At 46.4% G+C, this 11,620-nt stretch overlaps 1 protein-coding gene across 1 annotated transcript in view; it reads left to right on the top strand.

Moving 5' to 3' along the window:
* Positions 1 to 5,690: 5,690 nt before the first annotated feature.
* Positions 5,691 to 11,620, top strand: part of PPP1R14D (protein phosphatase 1 regulatory inhibitor subunit 14D) — a 7,477-nt gene continuing 1,547 nt past the window's right edge. Inside the window, exons 1-3 of the mRNA XM_009647603.2 lie at positions 5,691 to 5,891; positions 10,425 to 10,520; positions 10,734 to 10,766. Of these exons, the coding sequence (XP_009645898.1) occupies positions 5,709 to 5,891; positions 10,425 to 10,520; positions 10,734 to 10,766 (312 nt within the window). The 5' untranslated portion in view covers positions 5,691 to 5,708. The remainder of the gene's footprint in view (positions 5,892 to 10,424; positions 10,521 to 10,733; positions 10,767 to 11,620) is intronic.

The raw sequence follows: 11,620 nt of genomic DNA, 5'->3' as shown, positions 1-11,620 counted from the left end.
CCTGGAGGCGCAAGCGCAGGCCATCCCCATGTCCCAAAAGATCAGCCAGGGTGGAAGAAAACTGGCCTGGCCGAACAGAGAGCTTTGGCTGGATCTCAGAAAAAAGGGGAGAGTCTATGAACTTTGGAAGAAGGGGCAGGCATCTCAGGAGGACTGCAAGGGTGATATGAGGTCTTGCAGAGAGAAAATTAGAAGGGATAAAGCCCAGCTAGAACTTAAATTGGCCAATTCTGTGAAAGACAACAAAAAATGTTTCTACAAATATATTAACAACAAAAGGAGAGCCAAAGAGAATCTCCATCCTTTGCTGGGTGCAGGGGGAACCATAGTGACAAAGGATGAGGAAAAGGCTGAGGCACTTAATGCCTTCTTTGCTTCAGTCTTTAATAGTAAGGTCAGCTGTTCTCCAGGTACCAAGCCCCCTGAGCCAGAAGGCAGGGATGGGGAGCAGAACAAAGCTCCCATGATCCAAGAGGAAATGGTTAATGACCTGCTTGGCCAATTAGACATAAACAAGTCCATGGTACTGGACGGGGTCCACCCAAGGGTACTGACAGAACTGGCAGAGGTGCTCACCAAGCCCTTTCCATCATCTACCAGCAGTCCTGGATGACTGGGGAAGTTCCACTTGGCTGGAGGTTGAAAAATGTGATGCCCATTTACAAGAAGGGCTGGAGGGAGAGTCTGGAGAACCATAGGCCTGTCAGTCTGACCTCTGTGCCGGGGAAGGTCATGGAGCAGATCATCTTGAGTGCCATCACACAGCATGTCCAGGACAACCAGAAGATCAGGCCCAGTCAACATGGGTTTATGACAGGCAGGTCCTGCTTGACCAACCTGATCTCCTTCTATGCTTAGTGGACAAGGGAAAGGCTATGTAGCATACCTGTACTTAAGTAAAGCCTTTGACACCATTTCCCACAGCATTCTGCTTGAGAAGCTGGCTTCCTGTGGCCTGGACAGGCATACTCTTCTTACTCAGTAAAAAACTGGCTGGATGGCTGGGCCCAAAGGGTGGTGGTGAATGGAGTTACATCCAGTTGGAGGCCAGCCAGAAGTGGTGTTCCCCAGAGCTCAGTGTTGGGGCCAGTTCTGTTTAATATCTTTATCAATGACCTAGATGAGGGGATTGAGTGCACCCTCAGCAAGTTTGCAGATGACACTAAGTGGGGTGGAAGCATTGATCTGCTTGAGGGCAGGAAGGCTGTACAGAGGGATCTGGACAGGCTGGGTCCACGAGCTGTGGCCCATGGGGATGAGTGGCTGGAAAGCTGCTTGGCAGAGAGGCATCTGAGGGTACTGGTCAACAGCAGACTGAATATGGGTCAGCAGTGTGCTGAGAGTAAGACTGATTACCAATCGTCTGGCTGAAGAATATACGGGCTCCCCTCCGTGCGCTGGTGGGACGGTAGCAGTACTGCTCAGGTGAGAGGTGGGGACTATGAGCTGGAAACCCCTGGCTGCCTCCTTAAGTCTCCAGGAGATGAAGGCAAGAGATGATGTGTTCTCCCTCTTCTTGCTAGAGCTCTGGGGCACCAGCTCAGCCTTTTTGGTTTCCATGCTTCTGTGGAGACACTGGAAGATGAGGGAAGCGGATGCTGGATGCCAGGATGCTGGGTGTACTGGGGTTGCTCATTCAGGGTTCTGGATTTTTTTAAATCTCCAGCCCTGGCTGCATTTTCTGATCTGCATGACTTGTTTCTCTGTCTGTTCGGGCTCACAGGGAGGTGCAGAACCTCTTTACCTTGTGGTGTCAATGTAGTATCGATACAGTCACCTCTGCTGTCTTCTCTGATTTAATTTGGTGTTAACTATCATGTTTGCAACCACAGGGAAAGTGATTATTCTCTGAAACAGGCGGAGCGTGGCTTCTGGCTGTCTTGAAGGTAAACATCCCTCTCTAGGCTGGGACTCAAGGGAAAGGGGCTGACCTGGTTCTCTGGAAAGATGAGCTGGGCCCCTGCTGAATTATTGAGCATGCACCACAGTTGTCGGCTTGGAGAGAAAGAGAAGCACCAGCTTAGGGCACAGGTAGGGGATGGAGCTTATTTGCTTCAAGAACAGAGGAGTGTAACCAGATCTGCCTCGTGCACTTGGTTGCTCTGCTGCCTGGATCAGTGTCATGGCTGCTTGGCACTACAACGCAGGTGCTCAGCTGGGTTTGGTGGCCCTCTCTGGTGCCACAGGCGGTCACAAAAGCCCAACTCCACAGTATCAAATCCTCCCCTCCTCCCAGAGGCAAAACCTAACTCCTAGGGCCAGCCTGGAGGAGCAGCAACCCCAAGTCACCCATGTTGAAATGGAGGCATGTTTCAGTCTAACACTCAAATGTGTTGGCCATGTTTAAACCCCCTTTATTCACCTATGTAAATGACAAGCAGATTTGCAGAGGACATGATCACCAGCGGCTGCAGCAGGAGGCCCACTGGAGCTTACATGTGTATGGCTCTTGTGAAAAAACAGGTTGTTGACTAGATGACTTAGTTGCCCAAGTATGTGTGTTCACTCCTGAAATTCTGGTCCCGGTTGTATGTTCAAGGCTATAAAGGAGGTTAAAAATAAGATCTCATCTCCCGGCCATGCCAGTGATCACTGAGACCCCCAGCTGTGCATGCCCAAGCAAAACAGTGAACGTCCTTCTGTCCCTTTGGCCACCTGAATCTGCTGTGACGCGAGGGAAGGACAGGATGGTGTGCAGCACTGTGGAAGCTGCAGCTTCTTTGGTGGCAGCTGGCACTTACCAGCACGGGCAAGTGGCTGGGGCACCTGCAGGAGATGCTGCCTGGCTCAGAGGGGACAATATCACTGACCCTGTGTGAGGCACCCAATTCTGTGCCTGCAGGAACTTCTACCACGCCCTCATGGAGAGATCCTGCACACAGTCTTTTTGCTTCTTCCTCCTGCTTTAATGATAGATTGAAATAGTTTATTACTGCAGGAGGCCTACTTTATCTGTAAATGTTTATTCCTATATTGCCACCTTCTCATTACGAAGAATTCATAACTAAACTCAGATGATAAGCCAAAGCAGTATGACGAACATCCTGTAACCTGGCTCATTTTGGCCCCCGGCTCCCCTGAGAGGGCCTCTGCCATCCCCCTCTGAATGTCTTATTCCCTTGTAGGGAGACACTGGTAGAGCAGCATGAGGGCACCAGGGTCTGCTTATTACTTTGTTGATAGAGTACGGACGGCGGGGTGAGTCTGCCTTTTCAGATGTGGTATCTTGGTGCGTTGCTCATGCTCAAGCGAGGTTACAAGTCAACAGCAGCTCAAGCTGTTTGAAGAGCCATTAGAGCAGGTTATATTCCCCTTTCCCTCTTCCGCACACCTATCCTGTGACCTCTGGACCCTGTGCTTCATAAATCCAGCTATGCTGGCAGAAGGTTAACAGGGCAAAACCCATCTTTCATGTAGAGTTGAATTGAACTGCTCAGCGCAGAGCACTGGAGTCAGCACAGGGGGTGGAGGAAGGGGGCAACTTCCCTGCCAGCCCTTCAGCCGCTGCAGATTTTTTGATTTTTGGCAACTTCTCTTGTAAGTCTGGTCTTAATGCCAGCCTGTCTGGAAGGTCCTTGGCACCAAAGACAATATAGGTTGTTTTCACCTGTTAAAAAAAAAAAAAAGTCAGTCCTCAAACACCAAAATTAGAGCACTTCTATTTGGCGATGGGAACGTGACACCTGGCAGTGTGTGTCCTTTGGCCCAGAGTTACCTTGCGAAAATCTGCCCATGTTGGGCCAACAAATTAAGCTTTGAAAAGTCAATAGTTGTAAACACATTATAGGATGTCCAAGGGGTTTTGCAAGGTTTCTAACAGTTAAGAATCTCTGAAGAATCTGCACGCACCAAGTATGCTCTGAGTCTCTCACAACATGGATTCTTCTGGGAAATTTTGGTCTAAATAAAACCAGATAGATGGAGGATACAGCCAAGCAGTGAGGAAAAATGGGTAAAGCTGCTGAAATTAAACAGCTGTCAGCTGTCTTCTAAACAGAAATTTCAGGCTGTCTGAAAAGCGGAGGAGATGATACCAGTTTCAGGTATGCTTTAATACTTTATCCCTCACTGATGTGGAACTGAGTTTCAGGATCAACATTTTTTTGAATTTTCCATCAGAAATGGCTTTTATTTTTTTTTCTCAAATTCAGGATGAAAAGAAGGGCTGGAATGGCCCTGTCCATTTTTCTATCACCCTGTGTACAAGATGCTGCTGGCTGGCTGTACCACCATCCCTCTGGGCACAGGAATGTGGCTTTGGCAGGGGGGCTGGGTATGACTTCCAGAGGAGACAGAGGAGACCAGCCCCCCTGCAGACTGCTCCATGCTGCCCGGCAGCAGCTAGCAGCGGGAGAAGGCTTGGTTGCTTTTCCTTTGGCTTATCTAGCTCTTGGTCTCCAAACTGGAAATACCTCGGCTGCCAGGAGCAGCAGAGACTTACTTGCTTTTTTCCGCATAATTCATGAGATTTGGACCTGCTTCCTGATGGAGGCTCTCAGCGGGTTTGTCCGTTTGATAGGGCAGCTCCCCGGGCTGGAGGGCTCTGGGAAGAGATGAATAAAGAGGTGTGAAACAGCATCCAGCGGAACACGGGTGTCCCGGTGCCCTGGCACCCCATAAACGCCACTGATTTCTGTTCCTCTGAACAGCACTGCCCATGCGTACCCTTCTAAAATGCACAGGGCGATAAAGCTATGGACCTTTAACCTGTCTTCCAGTAAGAAAGAGATTGTAAACCAAGCAATGGTAATATATAGTATGATAGCAGGTGAACCTGTTTACCACAAATACTTTTCTGTGGGAAGGAGATAGTGCTATATCCCTAGACAGCCCTTCCCCTGCAGTGCCATCATGTCAAATACTATATTTTTTTTTAAAATAAGAGTATGGATAATTTGTTTTATATCAGAAGCGCCTTGCTCAAATGATCTCAAATTCAGGCCATCAGGATTTCTGCAAAAGTTTTTGAGAAAGGTGGAATAAATTTACAGGTCATAGAACAATGTAAAATGGGACTGCTGAGTCCTGGTTGGCTTGCAGTGTCACTGACCTAAGTATTCCCACTCTTGTAAAACAGTGGATGTAGCCACCTGACTCCAGACCACTTCTCCTTATCTGTGCTGGGTCCGGTGCTTTAGCCAGAAAATGCCAAATGCACCATTTCAATGGGAACTAAACCCTGTAGCTGGAGGCAAAGTAATTTACAGAGGCTTGTGGAGCTTGAACCCAGCAGGACTCAATGCATTATGTATGGATCAGCCCTCTGGAATTGCACATGCACGTAAGCTATGCCTGTAGGAAAACAGTCATCTAAAACCTCCTTCTTCCCCACCTCTTGGAGCTGACTTGCGTTAAATATTAACAAACTTGGTTCATCGATTCCCTGGTTCGCTTGGCTTCCTTTAACAACAGATGTTGTTACAATAACTCCTCTGCCTGCCTCCCTGCTCCTGTCAGAACAGCCGATGGTGAAACCCAAGAATCTGCGGCTGTAACTCTGCCTGCAGAGCCTGGCTGCTGCCCCGGCCCTGTGGTCCCCCCCACCTCTCCCTTTGGGATCACCAATGCTGCCTGGTGCCCCTGAGCAGCTTGTGCTGTGAGCCCCGAGTTGCAGAGAGGCTTTGCTTTAAAGGAGACGGAGAACAGGAGTGAGGGAGGGAGCCTGCGAGTTTCTGCTGTCAGGGGAGGAAGAGGAGGAAGCGGCGAGCATGGCCAGCAACTCCAGTGCACTGACCCGGGTGACTTTTCAGACTCCAGAGAAACCTGGGGAGGAATCATCACACAGGAAACTGGGGAAGTTAACCATAAAGTACAACCGCAAAGACCTACAGCGCTGGCTGGACCTGGAGGAGTGGATCAATGCCCAGCTGCAGGAGCTGTACCAATGCCGGGTGAGTAGCAACATCACGGTTGGACTTGATGATCTTAAAGGTCTTTTCCAACCTAAATGATTCTATGATTAGCCCCTCGCTCCTCAGGTGAATGGGACTTCCAGGCCCTGTGTGCTGGGACACAAAGAAATTTGCTTGCTCTGCCTTACTGGAAATAGCTTCTCATCTTTAGTCTTCATTAGGTACCTCATTGCCACCTGCTACAGCACTCTCTCTGACTGGCTTGTCTCCATCTTGCACCCAAATAATCCAGGTAGCTTTAAAGTGCCTGGTCTTGCAGCTGCTGGGGGGTGTAGCTATTGCTCAGCCCAAGCAGCAGAACCCAGAGATGTACAAACCCAGGAGGCTCCATGTGGTGGGTGGCTTTGCTGCAAGCAGTATCTAAGCTTAGCTGGGTTGGAGTTACCGGTGTAGCCTTGTTCCTTTTGGTCACAAACAGTGTAGCTAGGGCTGCTGTTCAAATGAGATGCTCCGGATAATGCTGTACATGTAGCTGCAGGGCCCGGGCACACTACTGGCAGCAGAGGAAGAAAGAAAAAAAAATAATGCTCAAATGTAGAGATCGTATGCCTTCATCTTCACAAATCCCCAGAGCTGTCTTCCTTGCCCAAGATTCCCTTTGCACCAGGAACAGTCCCTCCTAAATTCTTCCTCCCTGTCGGAAAGCTGTCCCAGTAAGAAAGACCCAGGAGTGCCTAGGTCCAGGACCCAAATGGTACCAGTCTTTCCTGGAGCTCTTGCAGGGTACATGGCATTTTTTCTTCAGGGTGGTGTGATGATTAAGCCAATTTCCAGCACTGGCTGGGCACACTGAAATTTTAACCTGGTACTATCGCTTCTATTCATATTTTGTGCTTAGATAGACGGCACTTACACTGAGAGCTTTCGGAAGGGATAGTGCTTTTCCATGTTTGAGATAATTCCTTTGGAGTGTGGTACAGGAAAAGGTGAAAGGATTTCCCACATCATACATCATGGTCTTAAACCCATTTAAATAGCTTTTCTCTGTAGGGCAATGGCTGACGCAGTAAGAGAACGTACCTTTCTTGACGCACAACCCAGTACTTCTTCAACAGAAGACACAGATGGGTTTAAAAAATTGCGTAAAACAGCTTATTCCTGTCTTGGATGGGGACTGACTAAATGAACTGTCATGCCCCTTCTGCCCTGTTTTCTGTATTTGCACCTCAGCACAGCGTTAAGCACATTTTTGAGATAAAAGCTAAAAAGAGCTGATGGTTGCTTAAGAGTCCTCCATGCTGAGCATCAGCAGTCCCAAATTGCAGTCAGCAGTGGAAGTGGGCATGTCAGAACAGCCCAGGAAAGGCGATTTTTATGCTATCTGCCATGATGGTACAGAGAAGCTTTTGCTCGTCCCAGGCTGATTTTCTGGGCCTGAGAGCTGTAGAACGATGTCCCCTCCACAGCTAAAGAGCCAAACCTCAGGAACTGCCTCTGAGGCTGTCTTTATTATTGTTGTTCCTGTTGTTGTTTATTATTATTATCATCATTATTATTATCATTTTCTGTGTGACTGTTTCCTATTTGGTATTTGTGGGAACGTACCAGGTTCTCATGCCATGACAGGAGAGAAAAACAGTTAATTTCTGTTTTAATTTATGCCATATGCAAAGAACATGCAGCAGAAAACAAATACAGAGAAAAAGGCCCTTCCTTTGTTTGCAAACCCATGGCTCCTCTGAAAATCAGTATATTACTGCTCTTGTTAATTAACATTCTTAGACTTCCCAAACAGTTTTATAGCTTCTTTAGAAAAATGACAAAGGATAAACGCTCATAATCTCTTCAAGACTTAATTGAGAGTTTCCAGTTGTTTTCTGTAGTTTATAAAATTATAGTTATAAATCCTCAGCTGTATCTTAGGCCTCTTGATAATGCATTATGAAACATTACGTAGTTCACATAGGAGCAGATGCTATTGCTAGATCTAGGCAGGCAGGCAAAATTCAGGGTGTCTGTGAAGTGCGAGAGTGGTGGTTCTGGTGAGTGGAGGCTGTTGAACAGAACAGTGGCAGTGACAGCGTCGCTTGCCAACCGTGCCTGCGCTGCCTGGGGTTGGTAGCTCAGCCCCTGCTGTTGAGATTTGCCAGAGATAAGCAAGGAGAATGGCTGCTGCTTTGAGTAACAGAACATCTAGGATGAGGGGAAATGGCCTCAAGTTGTGCCAGGGCAGGTTTAGATTGGACATCAGGAAAAAATTTCTTCCCTGAAAGGGTTTGTCAAGCATTGGAACGGGCTGCTCAGGGGAGTGGTTGAGTCCCCATCCCTGGAGGTATTTAAAAGATGGGCAGAAGAGGTGCTTAGGGACATGGTTTAGTGGTGAGATGGGAGGGTTAGTTAAATGGTTGGATTTGATTCTTTTAAAGGTCTTTTCCAACCTTAATGATTCCATGGTCTTGCCCTTTGGGGAGTTATTCCAGTTTTGAAGAGAAGGTTTAGGGGTTTGGATTTGATTTGGGGTTTTTTTTGAGATAGACAAGAAGCGCTTGGTACCACCACTAACATGACCCAACATGAGGCTCCCTGTGTGCTACTCTTACTTGCCCAAGTCTACAGACTACCTACTTGTAAAGGTGTGAGAAAAACAGGTTACGTTATCACTTCTGGTTTTCTGAAAATGGGGAGCTATTTACTGTCATCCCCCAAACGGGATTTTTTTTTTTTTCCTCCTATTACAAAATCGTAGCAGGCACTAAGTGAGAATTCCAGTCATGTCCTTACAGGAACAGATTGCAGATGGGTCGCCTTTGCTAGCACCTCTCCAGCACAACAGGTTTCCCAACTTCCTGGTGTATTTGAGGCAACCTGGGAGATTTGCTACCAGGAACTACATATCATGATGCTGTGCCAGGTCTGAGGCTGTTAATAGGGTACAACAGAGGGTTACATAGGATCTTTTCAAACAAATACATGTGCCACAGTAAACTACTTGTAGTCACCTAGGTGTCCAGCAGGTCCTCCCGCTCTCTGTGCGTTGTGGCAAGACTATTTAGTTAGCCCTGCTAATGTGGGCTTCCTTAGATCCATCGACTTGCATTACATTGTCTCTTCATCGGCTTCTTCCTTTGCTCCACCTGCCTTTGTCAGTGCAGTGTTCCTCAGTGTCTTCCATAAATCCATGTGACGGAGTCAGAATAAATGGCATTCCAGACCCAAATGCCAGCAAGGTTAGTTCAAATATCGCCTTCTGATACAACTAATTTAAATGCTATGCTATTTACTGTCATGAGTCATTTCTGCGACAGAACTAAGACTTGGGAGACAATTTTGATGTTTTTCAAGATGATTCCCTGCACATGGAGGCCAGAACACCATCCACTAGGACCAGAAAGCCATAGGGAGTTCCTGCCCTGTCTCATCCTCCTGGCCTGTTTAGCTTCTTAGCCAGAGACAATGTCAGGCTGGATCAACACCTGTTGCCTACACAGTCACATGAAAACTATTACTTTTCAGAAGAAATGCTGGGTGGGTCACAGTACAATATATTTAACTCTCTTTTATTACTTGCTGTCAAGTCAGCTGCATAACAAAGCTGAACAAAGGTTTTCTACTTCTTCTCTGGCTTGGTATCAGAGACTGCTCAGAACAAGTTTATTTTTTTCCCATATTGCCTTTATTGTTTAATGTTTTACATACACATCCATAAATGCTGCCCGGCAATCAGGTACGGTGCTGTTTACTCAGTATCCTTATTCTGCCAATTACTATGTTAAAATATCACTAGTGTTGTGTTGTCAAAGATTCATTTTGCAAATACATTGGAAACCACAGCCTGCTTTGTTACAGTCATGTAGAGAGATGTGGAGCTAAAATGTGCCAGTGATCAAGTTCACAAATGTTTCCAACTAACACCCGCATGCATGACAAGATTATTAACTCCAACCACCAAAACATGGGGTCTCTTACATTAAAGGAGACTATTATATCCTTCGCATGTCTGTTAGAGAAAGCTGGCAAAACAGTGTTAGGCCTTTCAAAAGCGTAATTGTTTTTCTCTCCGTTACTGCAAAAAGCCTTAGTTTGAATACCAACTGTGTGAGTGTATTTAGCCTAAAAGCCCCTTGTATGAGTTGTGCCTCTCTAAGGTTAAGCCTGCTGGATTTCTGTTTGGTGAATGCTTGTGCACGCTCTTCATAGATGAGGGTTGTCCCAGGCTGGCTTACGTTGCATTGCAGTTGGCAGTTGCTGTTGGATATTCTTGAAAGGGTCTTCCCGTGATGGATGACGATCCCTGAGCAGTGGTATCCAGTGTTGAGGTGGGAAAAGTTGAAGAATGTGTACACGAGGATGTATGGCTGTAGCAGACACCGCAGAGGGGCTGGAATCCGTGCTCTCTTTTTAAGAACCTCCTTATTTTGGTACAATTTATATCTTGACCCCAAATTTGCAGTGTAGTTTTATTGTTAATAGTTCCTTCTCAGCTGCTCAGTTCTTTAAAGATGGCCTCTAGAGTTCTTAAAAGTCTGAAGGTTTATTAACTGTGTATTTTTAATATTTTTTTTTTCTTTTTAGCTAAGAGAGGAAACAGAGGCAGCAGCTCCTGAACCACAAATTGATCTTGAAGATCTCCTGGAGGTCCCTAATGAAGAACAGAAACTAAAACTACAGGTTGGATAGAGGGGCTTGGTGACTTTAAGTTAGGGAGTTCCTTCAAAAAGAGTAGTAGTGGTGTGGGGGGTACAGAATATGTGTATACAGTGTTGCATGATGCTTCCATGCGTCTTAGCCTGTCAAATGCAGTATGATTACATACCCTTTTTGTAGGGAGTGGGGAATAGGTCAACTCGTAAAATACTAAAATGACGACTCCTTGTTTTTTAGGAAATTCTCCATGAGTGCTCCAGCCCAACAGAGGTGAGTGAAGCACCATCAATATATACACCTACATATATGTTATACTGTGCTGCAAGAGTGTGCCTTTGTTGCTGCTTGGATGAATAGCCAAAATATTACTGTGCCTACCATGATGCTGCAGACTTGTTTAATTCCCAATGGGAGGTGTTTGCCCCTTTATTCTGCTGTGTTAGAAAAAGACATGTCAATCTATATGGGTGAGCTGAAGGCAGAGCAGTGGAGCAAATAAGGAATTAAGCTTTACAACCAAAGAAAGTTCATTCCATGTTTTGGACATCCTAAGCTGACCAGGCTGAGTTGCTATTTGATCCTCAGTGTAGGAAAGCCATAGACAGTGACACAGCTCACACAACCATCTTGCACACCATTAACTAAATGCATTCTTAGCTTAAGCAACTCTGGTGTTATGAGTGACAAGAATTTAGGAGGGCCTTCTAGATTGGAATTGGGCAGACTAATTGTTGAGCAGTGGCCACGTAAGTTAGTTTTACATGTGGGGTTTTTTTTCCATGTGAACTTTACAAGTGCTGGTTTTGAGTTGGAGAGTCAAAGAAACCCCAGAAGCTGTCACGATGTCCAAAAGAGTGGAGCCCAATACTTTGCAGTGTAGTGCATGCACCACACAGCGATTGCCTTCACTGCACTTCACCTGTGCAAAATGGGGTCCCCTTACTGCTTCAGTCATATGCATTGCATGTGAACATTGTGCTTGGACATCATTCATCAGTCTCCACATCTTGTTGAGCCTATGTAGCTGCACAGTGATGAACATACAGAAAATAAGGTGGGTGCACGACTATTATTGAAATTAAACTCTGCTGTAGCAATCATTACAGATAAGTCTCCTAGCAGGG

Source organism: Egretta garzetta, unplaced genomic scaffold, assembly GCF_000687185.1.
Source record: "Egretta garzetta isolate BGI_Z169 unplaced genomic scaffold, ASM68718v1 scaffold329, whole genome shotgun sequence".
Lineage (NCBI taxonomy): Eukaryota > Metazoa > Chordata > Aves > Pelecaniformes > Ardeidae > Egretta > Egretta garzetta.
Note: the sequence above shows the minus strand (reverse complement) of the source record. Positions and strands in the feature narration are given on the sequence as shown.